Source organism: Xiphophorus hellerii, chromosome 13 (genome assembly GCF_003331165.1).
Source record: "Xiphophorus hellerii strain 12219 chromosome 13, Xiphophorus_hellerii-4.1, whole genome shotgun sequence".
Classification (NCBI taxonomy): Eukaryota; Metazoa; Chordata; class Actinopteri; order Cyprinodontiformes; family Poeciliidae; genus Xiphophorus; species Xiphophorus hellerii.
The window spans coordinates 17,432,051-17,459,898 of record NC_045684.1 but is presented as its reverse complement, the minus strand read 5'-3'; the positions used below and the strand labels follow the sequence as shown (position 1 = coordinate 17,459,898).

General features: G+C 41.1%; 1 protein-coding gene across 1 annotated transcript in view; it reads right to left on the bottom strand.

The window, feature by feature from the left end:
• The window catches only part of sdc3 (syndecan 3), a 52,328-nt gene that overhangs the window by 8,377 nt on the left and 16,103 nt on the right, over nt 1-27,848 (bottom strand). The window contains exons 2-3 of the mRNA XM_032580310.1: nt 5,582-5,675; nt 451-1,232 (exon numbers count right to left, since the gene is read on the bottom strand). Of these exons, the coding sequence (XP_032436201.1) occupies nt 451-1,232; nt 5,582-5,675 (876 nt within the window). The remainder of the gene's footprint in view (nt 1-450; nt 1,233-5,581; nt 5,676-27,848) is intronic.

Below are 27,848 nucleotides of genomic sequence, written 5' to 3'. Positions count from 1 at the left end.
AACAATAAATATGTTTTCATACAACATTTTGATAAGAATATAACTGAAGATGTACATTGGGACCGTTACTCACCAGTAATGGCAACCACACAATTATAGGTTAAATAACTATCACTTGCAGTTATTTAAGTAAAATAACTGGGAAAATTAAATTTTTCTCCTTCAATCTGGCAGTAATGTCTGAAGTTCAGTGTAAACTCTAAGTAGAGTCTAGACTAAACTTAAAATATAAATCTGTACAGATGAATCCTTTTCTTTACACATTTATGAACTACTTTGTGTTGGATCCAAAACACACAAAATACAAATAAAACAGAAATTAGTGGCTGTAATTAGAAGAAGAAGAAGAATTAGTCAGAATTAATCTGACAAAACGTAAAAGTTGAACACTGTTGGTAGCAAAACTGCAATCTAGATGATTACAGATGAATAATCCAAACTTTTCCCCACCTGTGTGGTTGCGGGCGGCTGTGGGCGGGTTGTTCTCTCCGTTGGGACGCCCTGAGTGGTCCTCGACGCCGGGACCCGGGGCCTGAGGGGGACTCTGGTCTTGGCGGTGGTCGCTGCTGAGGTGGTGGGTGCGGCTGTCGTGGGCTCGGGTGTGGTCTCCGCTGTGGTGGGCGCGTCGTAATCGTAATCTGTGGTGGTTTCCAGGTCGAAGCCGGGGTAAACCGAGCTGGGCTCCGGCGACAGGTACACGTCCTCCTCGCCTTCGTCCGGGCCGAGCAGGTCGTCTGAGCCAGCAGAGGGCCCTGCGCTCTCCACGGCGCTGGTCGTCAGGCCGGTGGTGGACACGGGGAAGACGGCGGGCGAGCGGGGGGCGGCGGTGGTCTGAGCAGACCGGATTCTCTCCAACTCCCTCTGCCTCTCCAGCTCCCGCTCCCTCTGCCTCTCCCTCTCTCTCTCCCGCTCCCTCTCTCTCTCCTGTTCTCTCTCCCGTTCCCTCTCTCTTTCCATCTCTCTGATCCGCTCTCTTTCTCTTTCCCTTGCCATCTGTCTCTCTCTCTCCAGTTCCCTCTCTTTTTCCCTCTCCATCTCCACGTAGATGCCGCTCTCTCCGTCGGCCTCGGTGGGGAACACGGTGGAGACGACATCCTCCGGGCTGAAGCTGGGCTCGGCCGCAGGTGAGGCTGAGGGGGCGGGGCTTGTCGCCTGGGTGGTGGAGAAGAGGATGGGCTCCTCCGTGGTGAAGGTCACGCCAGCTGTCGTCGGCCTCACGCCGATGTCAGAGGCTAGACGAGGAGAAAAGAGGAAATAAAAGAATTAGTGACAGACATGCAAATGAAACCACTTCCTCTACTCAGGTTTACGGAGGGAAGCAGCTGGATGTAAATTTGAAATATAACCTCAGAAAACAAATCTTCCTGTCAGTTAAAGTTTAAAAACATTTTATTTTCCCCGTACTTCGCAAATACACATCTGTTATTCTCACTTTTTGTCTGAAACATAGTGACTTGGAAAATATGGAAATAAAAACTTAGAAAATGACATGGTGACGCTGGTACATGTCAAAATAAAAGCGTCAATAAAAAAAACATTTCAGGAAGTTTAGGGAGTTTTTTTTTCTTTTAAAAAAAATAATTTTGTTGTACTTCGCAAACATTTCCAGACATGACATGATGATTTACAAATATTTTCTCAAGATTATTCCATTTATTTATTTACACCATCAACGTCTTTGAGATAAGACGTTGATGGTGTGTAACGGGAGTTAGGAGGATCTGTGCTTTGTTGTGTCTTGCGTCTCGTCTGCAGACTTTGCCAACATTCAATCAAAACAAAACAGAGATGAACAAGTCCGAGATGGAAAAAACTGATCTCCATCGTCAGCTTCATGGGAAAGAAGACCACTGCTGCTGACCAAATACAACACAAAGATTCACTTTTGCTAAAATACAATATCCTTGATTTACCCAGGGACTTTTAGAGAAATATTCAGTTGACAGAAGACAAAATAAGTTAAACTTTTATTAAGGCGTGATTCCCGTTTCATCTTTTTAGGGACCCAGAAGGTCCAACTCTAAACAGCTCAAAATAAATAAAACTAAGAGTTTGGAGTCGTCTTGTCAAAGTCCAAAGTCCGCATAAGGATCATTTATACTTAAACGCCAACCAATGTGACCGAATAAATAACATTTTATAAAACAGTGTGTTAAAATTGCTCCACAGCAATGTAAAATACATTTTACATCAAAAGCTTGATGGGAGTTGTTGCATTTACTTTATTTATGAAAAGGTCAGATTGGTTTAGATAATCTTTTTCTCTTAATGAAACAATCGTTAGGAAACTTTTTGATTTTACCATGCTATATTTGTCTGGTATTAAAAATTATTTCAAAATCTGAAACAAAAATCTGAAAGGGCCTAAGTAGTTTTTCCAAACATTCCTTGAACAGATGTGTAAAGATCTAGAAAGTTAATTAATCTTTTTTTTATTATTGTACCACTAAGTGAAATATTTAAGGTCATGGCCCCGGTAGTTTCCATAACAAGCATTTATTTTAAGGCTTTTTATTACATTTGCAAATAATTGTAAAGGATGCTGTGTTTGCATCTCAAGTTCCACTTGAACACATTTTGGTCAAAAATGAAAATGAAACTGGCCACAGGTTTCAAGTGCAAGCAAGCTTTAAAAAAAGATCAAATCAACAGCAGCACCCAATATATCTCAGACAATGCATACGGTTTCAGTTCCCCGAGTCATATCGCGCTCTCATAACCCCAACAAAATCTACATATGAGAGCACTTTTTTATTTTTTGAAAGTAAAAAGCAACCAGAGGGGTAAAACATGCAAGGTAGGGGAAATACTTTTTATAGGCATGTTTCTAGCAAACCTTCCCCTTTTACTTGAGAACAGGAGAGTGTTTTGCCTTTCTGCTTTCGGTCATTTAAAATGTCGCTGCACTTAATGCCACTCGCACTACAGGGAGGTGTTTGTGTTGTCGAATCACTGAAGAGTAAAATGATGACTTTGACACAGCAATCACAGCCCCAATGTCATTGTTTTCCCCTTTTCATTTAGCTGCCTGTCAGGAGCAAGTGAACGGAGTGCAAAGTGGGTCGACTACAGTAAGTTCAGCCGGGGGGGGGAAAAGCTGCAGAGCAGAAGGTGCTGAGAGAAATAGATCGAAAACGCCAAACTTTCTTTTTGTCGTCCAGATCAGAAACTAAAAAGGATGAGGTTTTGTTGCTAAAAACATTTGTTTTGGTCAGCTGGTGTGGATAGAGAGCTCTAAAGAGAGTTGTATGCCGTTTATATACATAAAGTGCATTTTCAGAAGGAGAGGAGATGAGCAGAGCTGTGGCTCATAATACCATTACTCTGCCTTTCATTCGGTTATAGCAGTGAAGCTCCTTGGGTTGAAAGAGAAGCAAATTGAATTTGCAGACACAAAGACACGAAGGCTGTCAGAGGAGCTGCAGAGGATATCGGAAAACGGACTCCGACAATGCGTCTTATGTTTAATGTATCAGAAGCCACAAAATACCTCCACTGAAGCAGCAGAAGCAGACATTAAACGCGCTTCTGTCTGTTAAAGGCGAACCCTTTTCTTTGGAAAGGTTCAACTCTATATCACGGTTTTAGATAAAGCAATTTGCCGGGCTGCTGTTCCAACCGTGGGGGGTGCCTCTGCCGTTCTCCACTGCCCCGAATTGTAATTTATTTCACGCTCACCCGCCAGAGCAGCGCCTTAACCGAGGGCGGCCCTCAATGAGTCACACTCGATGCGAAGGAGCTTCGAAGGCCAGATCAGAAAATCAGGCTGAGTTACACCGATGTGATTTACGTTAAGCAGGTAATTCCCAAACACGCAAGCTAGCAGCGCTGGGGACGGCGCGCGCTGGCAGATAGTTGCGTGTGATTGTCTAATCTGTGTGGACTGTAATCTGATTAGAGTAAAGAAGATCTCTGGGAATCGACCCCGGGTCAGTGGTTGGGTGAGTTTTTTTTTCACCCCCTGCATCCTAACCCAGTTGATGAGACAAACATCCATGGGAGAACTTCACATTTTTTTCATGTCAAGATCAAAAACTTCAGCGTGTTTTGTCGGGAAGGGTGAGGTGCATTTGTATTCAGCCCCCTGAGTCGATATCTTGTAGAAGCAGCTTGTGCTGTAGCTACAACTGCAGGTCCTTTGGGGTATGTCACAACTAGCTTTGCACATCTAAAGACTGTCATTTCTCTCTATTCTTCTTTTCAAAACAAGTCAACCTCAGTCTGACTAGAAGGAGAGCGTCTGACTATCCAAAGATTGCCAAAGATTCTGTGAATGAGGTTTTATTTTTATTATAACTCTGGAGGTTTAGCGTTTTTGTCTTGCTGGGAAGTGAACCTCTAACCCAATCTGATGTCTTTTGTAGCCTTTAACAGATTTTCTGAAGAAAAGCGTCTTCGAAGCATCATACTGCTTCCTTTATGGGATGATTGGGATTGTTGGGTAACTGCAGCTTGCTAAATTCAGTTTTGTTCTAATCTGACCAAAACATTATTCTAGGTTTCCTACATCAACAGTCTCCAATTATTGATTCAAAGAACGCTATTGGTCCGTAAATGTTTTACTTCCAGGCTGCAGAGGAAGAGTAAATGATCTCTCCACTCCCTTTGGACTGACTGACACTCTTTTGAAAATCCTCTTAATGACATCTTCATTTGCATCTTTGCAAAAACCCAAAAATTATTTATATCTCTAGCAGATTTGGGTTTAAAGTATTCTTTTCATTTGACCAACGTGCTTCGTTGGACTACGTTGGAGTGACCCAGCAAGAGTCCTGTCTTAAATCTGATAGGTAACCTGAGGAGAGAGCCAAAGATTAGGGCGTTGGCAAGGAGGCTTTCCAACATCAAAAGAGTTTTTGAGCTCGACACCAACAATAAATGTTCAATTTACCAGTGGGAGCGTGGAAACAAAACTGCTCAGCTCCCATAAGAAGGGTCTGATTGCTGGAAAGCCTTCAAAGAGTTTTACGTTCGTCATTTTCTAACTTCATTTTGCAATAAAATCTTAGGAACAGGTATTTTTCTTTTAAATCAATACTTCTTTTGTGTAGTTTTATGATATTTTGACAGCTGCCTTTCTTATTTAGAATCAGAAACAAATATTTGCAGCTGGTTGCACAGAACTGAAGCATTATGACCCTGGGCAGCGTTTATTATCCTCATTACCAGGTACCCAAACACCCCAACCCCTCCGCTCATCTGTCAAGATTTTTTTTTTTCTCTACATAAAGCATGACTGGACTTTACTTACTAATTAGGCGACTTCTAAAGCCAATCGAGTTGATCAAAACCAGAATTCCCTTTAATCTTCACAATTATGCGCTACTTTGTGTTGATTTCATCACATAAAACCTCCATAAATGCGCAGCATTTGAACGTGAAACAGTTCAAGAGAAACGAATGCATGTTTATGAGGAGGCCTGTCTGTGCGGAGCAGGGACGGGGAGGAGGTCTGGGTTGAGGGTGGGCTGGAGGCTTCGGGGTCAGCAGATTGAAACGAAGCAGCTGTCGGGGTTTGAAAGAGCCAGGGCGCGAGTGCGTAACCCGTCACTCGCAACAACACCAACACAGACACACTTACAGCCAGAGCCGGAGCCCGAGTAGAGGTCCTCGTCATCGTAAAAGTCATCTCTCGTCGAGCCTTCGTCATCGGCGGGTTGAGACCACTTCTGCGCCTGTCGGAGGGACAGAGAGAGGGAGGTGCAAATGGCAGAGATTAGAGCTGTTCGTCACGGAGGGCCGAGCCGCTCGTCAGTTCATTCGAAAGAGGAACCACTCTGGCAGATTGCCTCCACACACAGACATGCGTGCAGCTGTCTGAGAGGAGGTGCAGGCTGCATTATGCTGGACGGGGCAACATCTGTCAGTCTGTGGCTCTCTGGAGGAGCATAGTTAATGAGTTGATCTAAAGCTGGGATTCTGGCAGGGAAACATCAAAGCTTTTTCTAGGGGGGTGGGGGGGGAAAGAGGGCAGTGGGGGGGGGGTTAGTTAGTCTCTGCTTGTAAGTGATGCTCAGACTGCAAAGCACCAAAGGACGGGACTGCAATTAACTTCTGAGGTCGGCAATTTTTAAATATATATTAATGGGGATGGGGGATGTTTTGAATTGATGTCTTTTAGAGGGTAAAATGTTAGAGAATGTAGGATTTGTTTTCTGTCAAATTGCAATATTAAACATTTCCATTTCTGAAATGCACATTATCAGAATGCACAAAGTTGCCAGAGAAATCTGGCTCAAAGTTACTGGTACTTTTAGCTTAATGTTCCAATTCATTTAAAAAAAATGCTTACAGGAAGGATATTTTATGGGAATAACCCTGTGTTTTAGTCTGGGAATGCATTGGATCAATTTGCCCCTCGTTTTTTAAACTCCTTTTCATACCAACACAACACCATTTTGTTCTAATCTAAGCTTATTTCACTCGAATAAAGAAGCTTTTCCTATTTACTCCCACTTACCAAATAACTGCATATATGTTTGTTTCAGGTCATTATTTCCAGATTTGTAGTTATAAAATTGCTTAAATCTCACGCATACAATTTAATTTCACTTTACATTTCATCGACTTAATGATGATGAGAGATTATGACACCTAATTAAAGTAAAAAGAAACTCCAAGCGACCTCCTGTTGGGAGTTATTGCATAGCCAAATTTTACACAGGAACCTATGGGTAGAATATTGAAAGGTAATCCTAATCCTACCTTGTCTGGTCAGGTATGAAAAGCTCCCTACAAGCAAAACATAAAAAAAAAACAAAACTAAAAATAAATTGTGTTTTTTGGGCATGCTGACATGAAATAATGGTGTCTGAATATGGCTGATAGTTTGTTGGGGCTGATCTAATGGGGCTAATTTCCAATGGGATAAAAAAGGTCAGTGTTCAACATATTTTTCTGGGCTAAATAAAAAAAGGACTGGCTGACCTGAAATATGCATAAAAAAGATTTGCGACTGCGTTTGGAGGGGAAATGGCTGTGCTTGCAGTAAATCCCCTTAAAATAGGGAACAGCAGCAAAAAGACCAAGGTATGAGACATATTTTCTTGCTACACAGGTAATCAATAAGTTAATCAACCAACTAATTTAGCAAGATGAGAGTCTTTAGCCCCTTCACAGAAGAGACAAGGACTGTTCAGCACTAAAAGTGTCCGAAACGAGGGTGTCTAATGATAAAAGATTAATTATTGCTAAAATAATTTGTTTATTTTTAGCAACAAATTTTCAGGCAATTTGTCAAAAGGAGAATAAGACCAAGAGCAAACTAAACAATTTCATATAAATTTATCGAGTCAGCAAACTAAAAACCAACAGATGTTTTTACTCCATAAGCTGGAAAACATGACATATTCTTTGCTTTGTCAATGGTTAGCTGAAGAATGTAGAAAGAAAAAAAAAAACCTGCTGTACATTGGAGATTACATTCAGTCTGAATCATTTCACCGACTCCCCTGCACCTCCTACCCCTCCACCTTAATCCAGGTTTGTTTGTCGGAGCCGATGGGGGCGAAGCTGGAGCCCTGCCGGGGGTCACGCAGGGGGTAATCGCTCAGATAGCTGAATCTCTAAAGCGAACGACCTCGTATTTCCAAACACTACGAGGTCGATCCCTTCCTCCCTCCATCCTCATTCATCTCCCTCTCTTTCTCATGACCTTAATCCCAGATCCCTGCGATATTCAACACACCCTTCAGCGCTCAGAGGCTTTTCTCATCACAGAGGGTCAACTGATACCGCCGTCGCACGCGTGCACTTTGTCACAATACGCGCCGCGGTGCAAAAGAGAAACCTCACATGACAGCAAAACACGGCAGTCCGTGTCGAGACGGCTTTATTGCGGTTGTTTTCGGCGTCAAAAAGATTGTCGTTAGCAGATTTGTATCGGTATGCAGGAAGGCGTTTGCCGTCAAATCACTCTGAACTACCAAGCGCTTGAACTCTGCCGAAGCACCTCCACATTTCTATTATACCCAAAAGCTTTTTAAAAACAAGGTTTCTGGTTTCTATACATTTTCTTCGAACACAGAAAACAGTGCGATTATAATTACAAAAGAGTTCAACTCATGCATCTTCTTATTTATTATCCCTGTGAACGTGTTCTTTGTAGTGCTGAGTTTGCAGAGAGGAGCTTTATGGAAATGAGGATTGTCCCGGCTTTCAAACTTTCCAAATCAAAACTTTTAAATTAACTCTGAACAAAGAAAACGCCTGTGTTTTCCATCCGTACTGTAAAGGTTGGTAGATTAACTGTGAATGCATTTTTTTTTTCGACCTCAAGTGTTTTCAGAATAATGTCAGGGAGCTAACTTTCTCATAGAAGACAAACACTGTGAGCAAAGTCTGGAATCTGCGGCACAAAGGAAAAAGAAAGTACACCCTTTCTGCTTCCCTCGGATTCAAGCCGGATGCTGATAATGAAACGAAATTGATCATCAGAAAGTGTGAGCGCCTCTTTAAACGCAGGAGTGCTTTTCATTTGAAGTAGAAACAACGTCCTTTAGCAGGCAAATGCGAAACAAACTGTGAAGCACAACGCCTGAGAGGTCATGATGTAGTTTGGCAAGCCCAGATTTACAGCAGAGTGTCTGAAAAACAGACCTGACAATAGGCAAAAATAATCTTTTCTGATAAACCGAATGAATTGGAACAAAGCTAGAGACTGCATTCAAAGTGATGTTGCAGATAAAAATCATACAGAAAACAACTACTTCAAACTATTTCTGCTTAAGGTTCTTTTTTTAGACAAACTGTTGAATTATAGGATAAACTTAGTTACTCCCACATTTTAAAACCTCTTGGTCATCAGGTTAGGTTTTGGACGCTTATAAGGATCATCTATGACTCCACGTTCAGATATATCTAATGTGTAAAACTGGAAACAAGGTGCAACATATCAAAGTCCTTTAAATAAAGAGGACATCTAATGGTTACCGGATAATGGCTCCAACAGCACCTTAAGTACTTCATGCTATTTTTTTTTTTTTACCCCTCCAGAGGGTCTTTTGTGGGCTCTAGCGTCCCTTATGTGATAGTAGGCTGACAGGAAACGGGGAAGGAGAGTGGGGAAGACATGCGGCAAATATCGTCGGGTCCGGGAGTCGAACCCGCGACGGCCGCGCCGAGGACTCAAGGCCTCCAAATATGGGTCGCCCTACGCCCTACGCCACCACAGCACGCCCCACTTCATGCTATTTTATCACAAAGCATTAAAACACACCCTGACATGTTTCGATGTCACACTCCAAGCTTCATTCACCAGTGAACTTGCGCCGCCATTTTAATTCATGATCAAACTTCATCTTTAGTCGGTAAAAGAGGACACGTGTTCCCCACATACAGTCAGGGTTTTCCCCCAGTGTTTTATAAGCCTGGCGGGTCACCAGGCTTTACTTGTGCCCCCACCTGCTTATTTACTTAAGTATTATTTTAAATGTTTGCATTTTTTGCCCTAGTGCCCAACCACTGGGCTTAGCAAGTTTTCTGGGGGAAAGCTTGTACAGTCCAAATGTATTTTTAAACTTGATGTAATCAGCTTTTGGATCAGTTCAATAGTGATCCAAACAGTCCATCAGAGGGCTTTCATTTCTGTCTTTGGTTTCTCTGTACGTTTCGGTTTAAATGCACAAATGCAACCTGGCTCCTAAAAAATAATAATGTACCTAAAGTTCTTAAACTGTAATCCACAAAACAATGCGTAACATCAAAAAAAATAAATAAATAAAGCCATGCCCATTTTATATAAGAAGTCCGTGGTTAGAAAGGAGCTATTCTGTTTGAAGAATGCAGCTGAACAAGCGATCAGCCTCACCACTGTTCTTTCATCTCTGAATGCATTATCCTCAGCTTGCCTCCAAAATCTTGGCTGATTCACACTTTAAACACAGGAGGAACTGTGCTGGCAGTGGGAAATTCTGCGTTGCGGTCATGCTGACGTCCGTTCCTCGCTTGTTTTTTGGTCTCCGTGTGCCCCAAAATCAAATGAAATGACCGTAATGTATTCCCAAAATGTCCGGCAGGAAACCACGAGCTGTGCGACATGGTGCAGAAGCGGGACTTAACGCGGCATTGTGTGAAATTTTGGTGTGAAATATGCTGTTGGATTAGATAATAAGACACATGAAACAAGGTCTTATGAAATTTTTTTTTTTTTTTACAAATAATCTGAAAACTGTGAGTCCATGTCCAGATTCTCCTTTTTCTGCAATTGCAGTTTCACATGAATATGTTTAGTTTTACATTAGAGCTGCATAATATATGGAGTGTAACACAGCATAAGATATAACGAGTATGACCACTTTTGCTTCCTGCTACTGCACTCTGGAAATGCTCATCCCAGATCCATCTCAATAAACATTAAGTGGTACATTGCTCCAGGACTGAAAAAGACAAATCTGAAGTCTCAGTTTTTGCTGCCGGTACTGGAAAAAGAAAAAAAAAAAAAAGCCTATAAATCTGACCGTAGCAAACTTATCTTCTCAGCAATCTTAAGCCCATCCTGAGGCCCCACAGAGCTGTTTTCTCCAGCCTGTGTGATACTAATTGTACCAACACACACACACTCAGAGCCACACACACAAGCTCCTCCCCGGCTCCAGACACAGGAAACTCGATGCCCTTAAAAGCCAATAAAAGCATAATGGAATCTGGAAACCCGAGCATCTCAGTCCATCACATCGCAGCGTGAGGTAAAGATGAGACGCTATATGTACCTCATGAAAATGAAATTGACTTGGAGTTGTTTGGCACGCGGACAGAGCACGAAGGCCGAGGGTGAGTTTGCATGCGAGTGTGTGAAGGTCCGCTGATGTCAGACCCTGAAAAAGTGCAGAAAAACGGTGAGAAGACGTCTCGGTGCGAGCGAGCACGGCGCGGGAGAGTGTGCGCTCGCGCCGTATTCCAAGGTTTTACAATGAACTCCGTTGCTATGGGCAACCTTTGCCTTTCACAGAAATTCCCCATCTTCCCGTGAGAAGCTAGCAGACGCACACAAGCGGAGCAGCAGACACACTCTCTCACACATATATAGGAGTATTAACCACACAAGAAAAAGGTGTTATGCAACATCAAATAAACAACCTAAAAAGAAAAACACCACCATAGCTGCTTTCAGCCCCCTGCTTTCTGCCTGTTCCTGCCCCCCAGGCCTCCCTTCGCCTTCTCCTTGGATCCGCAGACTCCGTGCCAGCGTATGCCTGTCCTCGCCCCGTTTTCCTTTCATCTTAAACTCCGTTTCTTATCTCAAGGGTAGCCCACTAAATTCAGCGTGACTCCAAAAAAAAATACCAACAAAAAAACAAAAAAACAAACACACACTCATGGTTAAATAAACACACCCCGCCCACAAAGTGGCTCCGCAGCTCAACCCTGGGGGCCCCATTTATGCTCAAGTCCCCTCTAGGACCGACTGCAGCTATAGCTAGAGTTTCCTATGTTTATCTCAACAGTTAATAGTAAATTATAATCACAGTCTGTGCATGGACATGTTTAATTTATGCGTCAGTATGTGTGAACTCATGGCATGGTGGGCAGGAGTGCGTCACTGTATGTAATTATAGTGTGTGTGTGTGTGTGCGTGTGTGTGTGTGTGTGTCCCTGCATGGGAGTAATCACAGGTTTTGCTCGTCATGTATTTACAATCAGATGTGAAATTCAGGGGCTCCAGCTCGGCATTTCCCCCCTCCTCCTAGGCCTGCAGAGGCTGCCACATTCAGCCTGGATCCTCAAAGCTAACTAACCACAGCAAGACTCGATGAGCTCCTTATAACCCAGGGCCAAAATCATCCCAACGTTGCCCTCGATTTTCCCTCTGCTGCTGCTGCTGCTGCTGCCGCGTTTTCTTCCCCACTGGTTATAAAAGGAGACTGTAAGATGACAACCGTATTCAGCTGGATTTGGGGGAGCGGATGGATCGTGCAATCCCGCTTTTTTTGGCGTCATTTGAGGCAGCGCCACTGTAAGGCGTGCGGTGCCAGCTGGAGTCGGTTTTAAAACAATCTGGGGATCTTGGAATTTCTAATTATGTCTATATTTTTTCCGTGAAGAGAGAAGGCAAACGGAGAAAGAGAAGCTGTCTGATCAGGGATCCTTTTGCGTGCTTTACGGCTGCCAAGCTGCATGGCACTGGGGTGATCATCTTGCGATTCTGCTGGGGTTGCGAAAGCTATTTTTTCTTCTATAACAGTCTTCAGTTGGTCTGAATTGTTGACAAACTGATTTCTCTAATCTTCCTCTTGACAACGGTTAAGGTCGGGACTATTTCCTGGCCTGTCAAGAACAATGAGACCAAAGTTTCCCAAGTGGAAAATGCAGGAAGAATCTCCATAAAGCTCGTCCTGAATGTCCAGACAGCCGATTGTTCTGACTTTGACTTGAATGAACCAACAACAACAGATGACATGACTCAGTAAATCATCATAGGCTGCGGAAACTTTACGTTAGACCTCAGACAATGAGCAATAGTCCAGCTGTACTGTCGACTAGGTAGCATCTGGTTCATACTTGCCGTCTGTTGTTCAGACCAGCTGTAAACGTCCCATTCATGCAGACTGAATGGTGCCGGCCAAACAGAGCAACAAGGCAGAATCTATACATGGTTTAATAAACACACAGAGGGGAGATTTATTGGAGAACATTACTTGCACTTCTAAAAGCACATAAAAGTAACACATGCAACATCAACCTGTGTAGTTAGAGTTGCATATTAGTAATGCACGTCCACTAGAGACTCGTCTTCTGAGACCGAGTGTTGAAGGTGATTTCAGCTGCAGCAACATCCACAGTTTAAAATAGGAACTGCTGTGGATGAAATGGACCTAAAGTAAGCTTGTCACAATGAGCAATGAATCAATTGATCGCATGATAAACTAAAATGAGCGCAATGTTTTCCCTTCGCATGCTTGTTTGTGTAGTTTGTTTAATCTCTAAACGGAGGCTTCCCTTTACTTTTAGTGAAACGTCAGCATTTTATCAAATGCTGCAAACATTTGACTCAATAGAAAGGCTTTTTTTTTTGTTTTGTTTTTTACACAAAGTCCAATATTGGAGTTTTGGCTGTTTTCCTTGTCTGAGCCTATTGATTAATATGTTTTGAAGGGCGACTTCGTAATCCACTTTACTTATTTTTTGCTTTTTTGTTTATTTATTTTGAATATTTAAAATATCTTTCCAGTTTCAGTGTTAAATATTCTTTGGAAATTAAAGCTTATTGAACTTTGAGAGGATGTATTTATTTCATCACTTCAAGGCCGTGGTTATTCCGGTTACTTTTAATCCTTTTGTTACCACACGTTTTCCTTCCACCCAACTTTCCATTAATATGATTGAATATGACACTCTATAAAAAAAGACAACTTCTTCAGTAATGACTTTTCATGGCTTTCCAGTCTTCCCCATGATTTTGTCAACCACAACATTTCATTTAATCTTTTTTTTAATTGTTTATGAATCCAGTTTACTATCAACTCATTTTTTATGTTGATAGTTTACAGCTTATGAAAGTCAAAACTAACCAAAATACTTCAAATGTTTCACATTCCAAAAGTGAAAAGAGTTTAACTTTTCAGATTAAATTTCTGAGCTTAATTCAGTTTTGGGGGGTTTTTTTCTTCTAATTTTCCAATTTGAGGCGCTCCTGTTTGTCCTGCAAAGGAACATCGCAACATTTGCAGTGACTCGAATGGAAACATGATCTGAAGCTGACATCAGGAACTTCACTGCAAAATTGATCCGACAGATAGTGTTTGTCAGCTTGTTTTACAGCTGCAGAGGCTGGATTACATACCTGGGCTGACATTTCTGCATTTTCACACACATTATTATTCACAGGGCCCAATCTGCGCCACAACTAAAGAATCAAAGGAGGGGGAAAATAGAGAGAGAGAGAGATCAAGGTGTGTTTTGTCTGTGGAAAACAATAAGGGTGTCTGTGCTGCACAACTATTTCTGTGATATCAGGAAGTGAGATAAGAATAGGCGGCAGAGCTACCGTATTTATGTGCATTCAGAGAGACACACACACACTGAAATCCTTGTGCTGGTAAAGGAGCAGCTGGCAGATCAGCATGACCCAAAAATGATTTCTTTGCTAGTATTTCTGCCTAACTTCAGCTCAGATCTCCAGGCTGCAGCCGCTCAGAAAGGTAGCTTCAGTGTGATCGACTTCCAATACATTCCTCCGTAACCCGAGAGGCTGGATTGTAATCTGACGAAAACGCAGGCGATTCTGCGCCTTCATTGGAGAAATAATCACTAAATTTGGTTTTTAATATGAGAGATTGCACTAGAATGAGTTTTCCTGACTGCCACGGCACGTTTGAGCTTTCAAGCTGTGAAGAATAATTTAAACACTCCCTCTTCTCTCCACCACCATCTGTGACTCCTATCTATCCCTCTATTTACTGCAGCCACAGCAGTAAAGGGAAACAAGCGAGACAAAGACAGTGAAAGACACCGAGGTCACGTCCATTCATCACCGCCCCCCCTACGGAAAACGGACAAATATCAGTCTGGACCAGACATGGCCCAGGATGAGATTCTCACGGTGCAATAAGTGAGCAACATTAACCCAGTTTCACTTTTCTAAAAAAAGTTATAGGTGTGCTCCATATTTGGTTTGTGCTGAATTATTTTCTTAAATGCAAGGAAAAAGTGCACTGGCCTTCTTTCAGGCAGTTGACTGGCAGTGTGCAGCAACAAGTGCGAGGTCAGGCTATTAGGACTCTGTCACGTTTCCTCACTTTCTCATTAACAAAATCTTTAACCATAATAATAATGCGATGGAAAATTGTAGCGACTTTAGGGCCAAAACTTGTCAACACTTGGCTGTGCAGTAGTAGCAGCTGTGTCCAGTTCATGATTGGTCTGAATTAATCTCTTTAAGAAATTTCTGCTCAACTTTATCCGTTTCTACAAGCTAATGTTGTGAAAATTCAACCGTTTCTGTACGGTATATGCCTCTATTTTTTCTGCCTCACTGCCATGAAGTGAGGCACAAAAAATAAAATCCTGAAGATTATTATAACCCAAGATCCCAAGAATATGTCATTTATAGCTCCAGGCACTGATATTAAATATCAATCACCAGCCACTCTAGACAATTTCCTCAGATTTACTGCAAAGTTTTTCATCCTAATTGATTTGTAGAAAAACATGTGCTTGCATTGAAGCTACTGGGATGAAATGTTTTTTCCAAATCAAAGCCAATCTATATTTATATTTGTACTGAATATACTGGTATATTCAGTACAAATAATGTGTCACTACTGCAGGTGGCCCCACCAGGCGCTCGTGTTGACTGTGCCGCTTCTTGTGCGCCGTCTCAGTTTTTGACTTGTGTGGATTTGCAAAGTGGACTAACAGGAGGCACAAGTTTGTGAGCCAGTCTGTTTCTAAAATAAATAACCGCAGAAGCAAAGAGGCTTCCAGATGGCGCAGAAGTCACAACGAATGATTTTGTTGCAACAGTTTCAAAACCGAGAGGTTAAACTGTTGATTCAAATGAAATCGGTATCGATGTGCATCGGTTAGGAGGAGAATAAAAGTTACAATGTGATATGATGAATAAATCTGATATGTTTATTTCACCGTCAGGAGATTTATGGAGCCCAAAGCATGAAGATTTATTTCTCCAAGTTGAATTTATGAGAACCATTTAGGACTGGCCCCTCCAATTCAGATTTGACTTCACACTGGTCAACATTAGTGTCTGATCTCAATAATTTGTTTCTGAAAATATGATTTAATATCCCCATAAAGAAACTGAGCAGGTAAAGAGTTAGAACAGGTCCAAATTGAACCCAATTCATTTAAGATAGGATGCCATTTCTGATCATTTATATGTAAAAGTAAGCATATTAAATACAACTTGGTGTATCTTAATCTTTTGCAAAACGCAGCATAGATTTTATTTTTTCCGACCGACCCAGGCCAAGAAAACTTGAGCAGTTTCTGTTTTTAACTGGCTTTTGTTTTGCTTCTTGTAAAGATAAAACTATGCAGCATTTCAGAAGGAGAAGGAAAAACAGAAAACTTAATAAAGTTTTTATTAAAATTTAATGTTCATATTTACAGAAGGTGGAATCACAGGACCTTTAGGTGCGCAATCAAATATGCTGATGACGCAGCTTTATTACTATAAGATCCCCCAAACTCCCTCCCCATTCAGCCACTTTCTCCCAGCTAATATTTCCCAGTATGTGTGTAAAAATGAATAATTTACGTCCGCCTATTGAGAGTCTGTGTCAGGTTGTCTCTAGAGCCTCTTGTGAGCAAAGCCGATCTGTATTACTGCTGCAATAAAAGTATTCCGCGTCCTTGTGAATGTCCTGTCTGAAGGCCGCCGCTGAATGTCAAACTTTTTCCACAGACGCAGCTGACAGATCTGCTTAAAACAATAATTATCGTGCGGCTGAACGTTTAGAGAAGAGAAGCGCATAAAGAGGGGGGGTAAAATAACGGTTGGGGGGACCTTATTTTGAGCATCCCAGCAGCTTCATTCGCTGTAGGAGGAGAGAATAGGCTCCGTAAAGCAGCTGCTGATTCACAGCCGTCTCTGTGGCTGCTCCTCTCCAGAGCGGTCTGAGCCACGCTGATAAGAGACACAGAGTTTGCCCATCTCTTTACCTGGAAACGCTTGAACTCTTTGGCACAAGCTCCCCGCAGCCACTCGAACGCTTACAGGAAGCCATGCAGCCTATTTACTGTTTGTCTCGCTCCACGCCCAACTTTTCTTTCCAGAGTGGATCCCTGACCCTGTCAGCAACGACCTCTAATCTCCCTCCATCTCCTCAGCTTTTTTTTTTTTCCTGCTTCTTGTTTCTCTAACCAGCTGGGCAGGCAGCCAAGCTAGGCGCTAACACTGTTCGGTAGGACAAGATGTGAGGGAGATACAGAGGCCGGGCGGCGTGTTTATGTCGGAGGGGGGAAGGTTACCAGGTGATGGCCTGGTTAAGACACCTGCCACCTTGAGCAGAGATTAGCACAGAAAGCCTCTGCACAGTCATGCTGCTCGCGTTTTCTGGCACCGTACAACACATAAGCACAGGTGGATGGATGTGCAGGATCCATTCCGTGCCGATGACGTCAGCATTAAAACGGCAAACACCTGCACACCCACAACCACAAGGATCAAACGGATCCCGTCTCAGTCTTTGATAGTGATTTATAACGCTATAATAGACGCTGAGAATAGGTTTTTGAACATGATTTATCATCATTTGCTTGTTTGTGAATGGTATTCATCCATTATTGCTGTTGTTTTCCAAAGAGTTGGAAGAAAAAAAATGTGATTATAGGCTAGTTGCAAGGATTATTGTGCTTCCAAGGAGCTCGACTTTCTCATAATCTTTTAATGGGCAGATAGCACGACAAAGCAACCCAGGTTCAAAGAAAAACTTCGAAAGAGCTTCAAAAGGGAAAACATTGGGAAACATTGATTAAGAAAAGTCGGGTTCCTGGAAAGCAAATTGTTAAGAAAGCAGAAGCAACTGTGAAATAAAGGTCTTTTTCCCTACGTCATTCTTCAAAGTAGGAAAGAAGCATGAAGTTACAGTAAGACAGACGTGTGCTCTGCAAAGAGAACACACAGATGATCCATATCTACTATTAAAACATTTAAAAACTCTAGAGCTGAAGAACAAGGAAGACTGAGGACTGAGATTTATATTATCACGCAAACATTTAAAAGGATAGTAATGTAAATTAACTGAATTTTGTTGAGTTTTTATAAAGTTCTGACCTGCCAATGTAGATTTCTTTTCAAAGCACAAAAATAAACCAGCATTTAAAATATTTTTCCAGCTCATTACAAATTTTTACTAAGGGCAGATGTGACGGCTTTCCGTGTGAAAGAGAGAAGTCATTGTAAAACATCTTTACAGTTATTTTAAAACAAAGATAAAATTATTAGAGACTTAATTATAAGTTGCGCTAAGCATCTTGTATTAATCAGTAGTGTTAGCATGATTAGCTTCAATAAAATTATAATTTTGAGAGTTGAACAAATTATAATTTGTTCTTTCAAAAAGATTGCCAACTTTTACTAATCAAGGATATATCATCACAAATAAAGGTTGAACATTTAAAAGAATAAAACAGATTAACTTTGCTGCATTTCATCCAGCCTTCCTGTTATCTACTGGAAGCCTTGCTCTCTCCGAATGGAGCTCAGACACGTGTCAGTTTGTTGTAGAAAATAAAGTTTTCTTTGAAATAACTTCTCACATCTCTCTACATCACATGGAACCAGCTAACATTGAGTCCTATTTCTGTAGCAAGAACTTCCACACTGAAGGTTGTTGTTGATGCACCTTGGAAGGTCTGAAGTTCGGTGGGTTCACAAATTGAATTTTTCTGCTCATGTCACATTGTCCAGTCAAAATCAGCCGATTCCAGTCAACAACTGAAATCCTGAGACATCTCCATGGCTTTTAAAGGATTTGATTTCCAAGAATGATTTTAGTAACACATTTCAAAGCCAAGAAATGTCAAAGTAAAAAAAAAAAGAATGAAATACATCTAAAAAAAAAAAAAATTGGTTGTAAATATGCTTTAGAGGCATCAGGGTGTGAAAAAGAATCCCATATTTGTTCTCCACAGATTTTCTTCTCCAGGAATAAACTGAGCAAAACGTTTTCAGATTTAAAAAAGAAATGACTTTATATTAAGAGACGCTTTGCGTTATTAGCATGAGCGGGGGGAGGAGGGTCGAGGAAAGTCATTTCTCCTCGATTCCCACTGAGTTATTTTATGCTCAGAGATTTTAAAGATGAGACGCCTTGGGTTCAATCAGCTTACATGAGTGACTCTTTAAAATAAATTCAAAGCCATTAACCTTGTTTTTTTTTGTTTGTTTTTTTTAAATAACGCGACTCTTGCTAATCAACTCTAGACGGATCCTCGTAACTGATTTGCTGTACACTTGCGTGGGAAGAGGGGGAACGTCTGCCAAACATATCTCTGATCTTCTCCTACATGTTTGTCTAACTTTTTCACACAAGAGTGCACGCTGTGAACCAACGGGCGAAAAAACCCTAAACATGTTCATGTGCAACAGCCAGGAAATGGAGTGAAGCACTTTTTCCTCCCACCATTTTTAGTCCCGGTCAGATTTCTGATATTTCAACAGCGGCTAAACCAAAACCTAGACACACACACACATGAAACAAACTGTGGGAGGATGGCATTACATGGGCTTTGGTTTGTTATTCCAGCTTGATTAGGGCCTAAATGTGTCTCAGCTCCAAACCACAGCTGAATATCATCCAAGTTCTAATATTATCCTTCTAATATTATCTCTCTGCTCCTAGTTATAAAGGACAAAAACGACGTAAGCGATGAATGCCCTCGTGAAAAGGCATGCATCTGCTAAGCATGGCAGCCTATATGGTGGTACAGAGAGTGGCTTGGTCAGACAGAGCAGGTGCAGAGTGGAGGAACGTCCTTCATGCACAATCTGACTCCACTTTAATGTAGATAAACAGTATTTACCTCACACATTCGCTCCAAAGAAAATCTGTTAATTTATAGCGATGCAAGCTGTACCTCTGTTCAGGGAAGCGCTTTTTTTTATTATTGGCTTGACATTTAATTCCAATTAGGTAAATCACTGAATTGATTTTATAGGAGTAGAAAAAGTAGAGCTCACTTTATATCCTAATTTAAAAATCAAAAGCGTCCATTTGCGTATGAATCATCTTTCCATTTTGTAATTTTCAGTCATTTCCAGACACGCGTGGGACTTTCTGTATAAAGAACAAGAGATGCACAAGAAATGAGGCACGCAAGTAATCCAGAATTGCGTAACTTTATCTCATTGATATCAGCCTTCCTGTTTGATGTTCTCCCTAGCAGAGCAGATAACAATAATAAAAAAAAAAAGACAGTTTTATGTGGAAGCATTTGTCATACCAACTCTGTCTGCCTGTGCGTTCGTCAACATGAGTGCACACGTTACGAGCCAAATTCCAAGAAGAGAGGTGGGTTCGAAAAGAAAAATGGAGGCAACAACAGACTGCGAGTAAGAGACGGATGCGTCCGTCGGCTTGTGAAGCCTTGAGGTTTATCTTGATAGTTTTGGAGCCAGAAGTGATTTTACTTGGACAAAAAAAAAAAAAGTGGAGAATAATACTTGAAATCCAACCAGATAAAAAATTACGTAACCGTAAGCCTAATTTGCAGTCAGGAAAGTACTGATGATAAGGATGCTATCCAGAAGAAGTTAATGATGTTGACTAGTGGTGGGGAGCACTGATCCATATTAAAGCAAAATTTGATCATGTTTTTATAATAAAATGAAAGTATTGTCATACAGTCCTTTGCAAAAGTTTTCTGAGTAGTCGCTAATCAGTAAATGTGCAAGTATCTGCTCAAATCAGCCTGGCGGGCCACCAGGCTTGACTTGCCTCCCCACCAGGCTAAGCATGGTTTGTTTAATTTAAATAGGGTTTTTAACACACAAGTGACAGTAAAGATTGATTAAGCAAGGGGCTGTGCATTAATTGTGCGGTCCCTGCACGTGCCTGTTGCCCTCACATGCTATTATTTTCAAGTTATTATGATGACTGCTGGCGCACCTTTGAATTTTTGTAACTTTTAACATTTCTTAACACAAAATCTCGGTGGGCTGCTGTAGCGTCTCTACCACTGGGATTAGCAAGTTTTCTGGGGGGAAAACACTGCACAGCATCTCTAAGGTGAAGCATGGTGGTGGCTGCATCATGCTGTGGGGAGGGTTTTGTTCAGCAAACTCAGGGAAGCTGGCCAGAGTTTATGGGGGATGGAGGTAAATGTAGGGCAATCCTACAAATCAAACAACCTTAAACATGGAGCCAGAGCTACTAGCGGCTGGTTTACACACTGCCTCTAATCCCCACCATGTCACAATTATCACTTGGTCCAATACAAAAACAAAAACTCCATTATGATACATTAAAGCTTGTAGTTATGACAAAATATGAAAGCTCTCCTGGGGTGTGAACAGTATTGCCACACACCTCAATGTTTGTTGGTTTGGCTGAGCTATTGACAGACGAACCAGTTGCACTTCCTATGTGTGTTTAATGAAGTTTCTCTAAGAAGAACAAGAAACAGCGAGTGTCATATCCTGTATTTGTTGGTCTCTGAATAGAATCAGCTGGGAAAAGCTTGACTCGGCCCATCTGACCCGTAACATTTGAGACAAAGCAGGCAGCTGACACAGACACTCGTCGCTTTATCAGCGAAGGTCCCGTGACCGACCGTCAGGAGGCCGGAGGCTCTGTGTCAGACTGGACCTGTGAGACAGTCACTCAGGGTGAGGCGACGCAGGATGAGGAAGGGCGATGCGCTGCGAGGCAGCGAGGTAAAGAGATGATTATCGATGTGGAGCACCCAGCTGTTATAGTAATCTGACAATCAAGAGGGATTAGACACACAATCACAAATCCAAAGCACATAACCCCTTACTGCTGGGGATACCTAGAGGAAAATGTTCTGAAACTCCTCTTCACTGTTTTCTTGTCTTTTGCTTCCAAAAGGACAGACAGTATTCTGGAGAGTCAAATGATTTCCATTCATCCATTCTTTTTTTTTTTTTTTCCCAAGGACGCTCATTTGCTGACTGGCAACCAAAAGCGATTCCAGACAAGAAGACATATGCAACAGCTGAAACACCGACTTCCTTTAAATCTCGACTAAAAACCCACCTGTTTAGAGTTGCTTTTGAAACGTAATCAATTACGAATTTAATGACGGCACTTGACTTGATGTCACGTTTTGATTGTTGATTCCATGTTGCGTGACTTTGTGTTTGTTATAATATAAAGCACTTTGAAATGCCTTTCTGCTGAAATGTGCTATACAAATAAAATTCGATTTGATTTATAGTTCGTTCTGTCTGGATCTCATGTAAAGCCATGACCAGAAAACCTCTGAAAGGAGTCGTCCAAGAAGACGCACCTGATCAGACCGACTCAGTCAGAGCAGCGGAGATTTTTCATTTAATTGATCCTAACCGGTTCTTCAAAAACATGTGTGCCACAGACTAAAGGGAAACAGTTTGTCAAAACATATCTATGATTATTTAATGCTGCAAGAAAGCGAGAGAAAGCAAGACTTTTAGCAGGTAGCAAGAAGGCTGAACGCAATACAGCAGAGTTGCTTTGTTTGATTCCTTCCTCGGTTTTCATGGAATCAAAACCATTTGGAGATTTTAAAGGTAAAATAAGCATCTGCATTCTCTGGAGAATACACAGAACCTGCTGCTTTAGTAAAGATAGTGGCTCTAAATGCTAACATAAGAAGCTACAGACAGTTTAGCATGTGAACCTGGTAAGGTCTTTAAAACAGTGAAACGACATCACTGCTGCTATAAATATTTAAGAAGCTTTATTGTCATACCAGCTCACATTTACATGTTTATGATATGAAATTTGGACTCAGATTCCAGTTTAAGAAGTCTAGTAAATAAATAAATATAAAATAGTTAAAAAGTGAAATGAAGCTGAAATTAGCTTTGCCGAGTGCTAAATACACGTGTGAAACCAACAAACAAATGAAAAATTGCACCTTGGTGATTTAAATTTAAATGATTAGTCAACAACTAGACTGATATAAAAAGTGTTTTTTGTCGATTTTGCATCTTATGCCATTGCTTCAGTAAACAAAGATGTGAAACAGCAAAAATTGGTACCGACAGATCAAGCAGATCGGTGCATCGTTACATGCCACCCTATGTGAAAGTGTCGGTCCTCTACAGTCCTCCACAGAGTAATTATTTTGCCTAAAAGAGCGCATGTGTGTGTGTGTATCACAAGTTTTGTTGCCCAGAGTGCCAGTGTGTGGGGGTGTGCATGGGTGTGTGTGTTGGTGTGTATTGATGTTTAGTTGCAGCAATTGCTACTGGTTAACTGGTGGGTCAATGGCTGCGTTTTTGTGGTTTCGTCTATGAAGTGCCGGAGAGGGAGAAGAGGAGAGCGGATGAATGCCGATTCATGTGGGGGTGTCCGTGCAAGTGTGCGTGCATGAGTGTGATTACAGACTAGCTCAATGGGCCTATTTCTGCAGGGCCAGTGGGAGGGCGTGGTGCCTGTGGCTGGAACTTTTCTTGTGTTTCTAAGGAACTTTTGAAAAGGGCCCAGAAATGTGGCTGCGTGTGCATGTGTGTGTGTGTGGTAGAGCGTCTCACAGACCACGAAGCCTTTGTGCAGCAGAGTGCATGTGAGAGGGCACTCAAGACTACACACACACATACAGTAATCAATGGTCTCCTCACAGCCCCTAAATCGAACACACGCACAAAGAAAATGATGAGAGTCACATTTCTGTGGACACAGTGATGAGAATCACAAGGAAACATCTGTGTGTGTGAGAGAGAGAGAAAGAGAGAGAGTGTGTGTGTGTGTGTCTGTTTATGTAATTATAGTTTGTTTAATCAGGCTAATGACTGTCATGCAACTGCACAAAAACCCCGAGGAAGGAATGAGACAGAGAAAAATCAATCCACGGGAGGAAGAGTTAAGAGAGAGGAAAAGGTTCAACAGAACAGAGTGGAGGAGAAAAGCAGCAGTGAGGAATGAAGGGATGGATGGAGCCAGTGGGCAGAGGGGTGGAAAACAAACAAAGAAGTGATTTTTGCGCTTAGTGCTTGGGGGAAAAATTCAATCAACTTGGTCAAATTCAATCTACAAAAACTGAAAGATGCACCTTTGCAGGGGGCTGCGCGGTGGAGAATGGCTGCCGATTTCCCTGCAACACACACGGATAAATGAGGCGGACAAATGGCTGTTCTCTGGACATCCTGACCTTGCTACACTCTCCTACCTCCATCACATCAGTTAAGGGACTTTGGCGAGGCGACAGACAAACCAAGCGCGTGCAGCAATGTCAAGGCTGTTTGGTTGTGCATCATTCAGGCGTTTTTTTTATGTATCAAACTCAAAGCACGCGTGTTGGACGATCAGCACAGGGAGTTCTTGGTAAACCAACCGCAGCACATGGTCGCTAACGAGCAGCACTGGCTAAATGCTAAAACCTTGTGACCTCATCAGACATTTCTCATGAGATACTGATTAACTCTGATAAACCGAGGTCAGAAGACTTCAACTCATGAGCCAACCCCACGAACTGGAAGAGAGTTGGCCAATGAATGGCTTCGTTGTTGTCTTGGATGTTAATTTTAATTAACAACATCTGATACAATTAAATCAGATTCTGACTGGTTTTATAGTATTATCACAAATCAAACAAACAAAATCAACCAACCAATTGTCCAGGCTTGTCTTTTTTTTTTTCTTTTTTTTTAACCGAAGTATCTTGGTTAATAAACACACTGAACATTTAACGTGTACTAGAAAATGTATGGAAGCCAAAAACTGCCCCAAAAAAAAAAGAAGTAACAAAATACTTCAAATTGTTGGTTTATGAAGCGTAACTAGTCAGACATGGTATGAACTTATTTGATATGCAAAAGTGATTAAAAATGAAGTTAATTATTTCATGACAGATCTGTTTAATTTGACAGCTTTATCAAAATCAGCCGGCAGGACCAATACTGCTTCAATAAAGATATATAAATTAACCAATCAGGTGTTTCGTATGGCTAAAAATCAGCATGCTAAACTGATAGGATTGTCCTGGATAGGATTGTCAATCCCTCGATTATATCAAGTCCTTTAGACTCTGTTGAACGTTGTGAGGCTTTCTCTATGTTCTTTATAGGAAAGATTGAAGCTCTTAGAGGCTTGAATAAGCTGGTAGACTTAGATTCCCTTGGAATGCCACAATGCCCAGCAACTCTAGAGCACTTTCAGCCAGTTTCCATGGATGAACTGAAGTTGGTTATAAACCATCTGCGGCCTTCAAATTATCCACTGGACTGTCTTCCTACTCGTCTGATAAAAGACATTTTTCTGATTTTTGGCAGCTACATTCTTAAGGTGATAAATACCTCATTGCAGTCAGGTTGTGTACCATCTACTCTCAAACATGCTGTGGTCAAACCTCTTCTTAAAAAATCCAATCTAGACCCCAGTGACCTAGCAAACTTCAGGCCCATTTCTAAATTGCCTTTCTTATCTAAAATTCTTGAGAAATTAGTTTTTATTCAGCTTGAAATGTTTTTAAAAGACAATAATATAACTGAGAAGTTCCAGTCTGGGTTTAAAGTTGCTCATAGCACTGAATCTGCCTTGCTCCGAGTGTATAATGATCTCCTCTTAACAGTTGATTCAGGCAACATTGCAGTTTTATTACTTCTAGATTTGAGCTCTGCATTTGATACTGTAGATCATCAAATTCTCTTACATAGATTAAAACACTGTGTTGGCCTGCGAGGCTCAGTATTCCAATGGTTCAAGTCTTATTTAGAAAACAGAACCTTTTCTGTTCATCTTGACCAATCCTGTTCTGGGGCCAGACCATTAAAGTATGGTGTTCCCCAAGGGTCAATTTTAGGGCCCATTTTGTTTATCTTGTATTTACTGCCTCTTGGTAAAATTTTCCAAAAATTTAATATTTCCTTTCATTGTTTTGCAGATGATATCCAGATTTATTTGCCCCTTAAATTGCAAAATGGTACAACTGATTCTCTTCAGCTGTTGCTAAACTGTTTAGCTGAAGTTAAATTATGGTTGGAAAAAAACTTTCTTCACCTCAATGAAAGCAAAACTCAAGTTCTATTATTTGGTCAGAAACTTCAGACTACAAATCCAGATCAGATTCTTGGTTCTTTAGCTCGCTCTTATCAGACCTCTGCTAGGAATCTTGGTTTCACTTTTGACAGCTCTCTAAAGCTACATAAACAAGTTAGTTCTGTCGTTAAATCGAGTTTTTACCACCTTCGGCTTTTAGCAAAAGTCAAATCTTATTTCGGTTTTAAGGACTTTGAAAGACTTATCCATGCCTTCATAACAACTCGACTGGATTACTGCAACTCTTTATATAGAGGGATGGAAAAATCACAGATTCAGCGACTTCAAATGATCCATAACGCAGCAGCACGGCTTCTCACAGGAACCAGGAAGCATGACCACATAAGGCCAACTCTGGCATCTTTACACTGGCTGCCTGTTTTTTATCGAATAGATTTTAAGATTCTTTTGTTAACTTTTAAAGTTTTAAATGGGTTAGCCCCCCCTTATCTTCGGGACCTTTTAAATTTCCAGTCTGTGTCCAGAACGCTACGATCAAATAATCAGTTATTACTTACAGTTCCTCGAACTCGACTTAAGAGGAAAGGAGATCGAGCTTTTTCTGTTGTTGCCCCTGTTTTATGGAATAACTTACCTTTCCAGATTAGATCTGCCCACAGCCTGGACCATTTTAAATCGCTTCTTAAAACTCATTTTTACTCTTTGGCATTTAAATGATGTGTGTTCTGTTTTGTCATTGTGTTGTTGTTTTTGTGTTATTGTTTTGTGCAGCACTTTGGTGCAGTCTTGTCTGCTGTAAGGTGCTATATAAATAAATTTGACATTGACATTGACATTGAAGCCCAGTGTTTTAAATTCATCAATAAAATGTATTTATACTTGTGCCATAAATTCAGATGCATGTCATAACTTATTTACTGTACTTATTAGAAATTGTATTTTATTATTGTGCACATACAGAATTCAACAATTATTTTGTTCACTCATTTCTAAATCAAATAAGTTTCTATCTAATGAAGATGTAAACCAGATGTAGGATTAAATTTTGAATCTATAAAGTCACTGTAGCATCTTTCTACCGTCAGCTTTTTTATAGTGTTAACATCTAAAACAAAACAAAAAAAATGTAAAAATGGGTCGTATTGGTGCAGATTGTTTCCATTAAACAGAAATTAGCCTACCAGCAAAATCCTACTTTAACACAAAGTTAGACCAACTACACATGCGAGATTATTTCCCGTCTGTGGCATCTTTCAAGCACAAACTGCGGTAAATTGAACAGACTTCAACTAAAAGACACTTTTACATAATACTTTCTGACAACCTTCCAACTTGGCAAGAGGTTTTTAATGTAGTCGTGTCATTTTAAGCACAGAACAAGTCAGAACAGCAGAAGGCCCATTATTGGATGAACATGAATATTGGCAGAGGGTTTAACTGGTTTCTGTTGAACTGTTTCCTCCTTCATGGTTTTATCTGCTACATGTGGTTGTTTTATCGCTCGGAACACCGACAGCCTTCATTAAAAGTGCCAGAGCTGCAGCTGGAGCTTCTCTCTGATTATATAAACCAATATCTTTACCTTCTCAGATTTACTGCTGTTTTGACAGGAAAATGCCATGTAGTGTAGATCTAAGTCAGAGAGATGTTACATTTGTCTCTGAACAGCAGATGCAAAAAAATTATCTTCTCGAGAGTTTAAACTCCAATTATGTTTTCAGCTTCATAACCGTTAACCTTGCTATGCAGTACGGTTACAGTGCTTTGCAAATATATTCACGTCACTCGTACTTTTCCGCAATCTGCTGTGCTACAACTAAAGGTCAGTGTATGTGAAGAACAACATAAAAGTAGTTAAAGTGGAAGGAATGTTATCGTTTTAGATTGTTTTTGTGAAGGAATAAACAGAATGGTGTGAATTTGAAACTCTGGGGAAGGAACTGCAGCAGAAAGATGAGAATTCACTTTTAGACATATTTCCAAAAATCTGTGTGGTGGAAACGCTAACCACCAAAACATGGTGGTGGCAGCATCATGTTGCGGTTTTTATTAGGCAAAAGGAAGCTGGTCAGAGCAGAGGAGGATCCAGGAAGCTAAACAGAAAGGTTAAAAAAATAAAAAACACTTGCGACTGTGATAAAGGTGCAAATTTAGCAGCCCTAAAGAGACAGCTAGAGCTAGTCATGTAATGGCCCAGTCAAAGCCCAAAATTAAATCCATTTG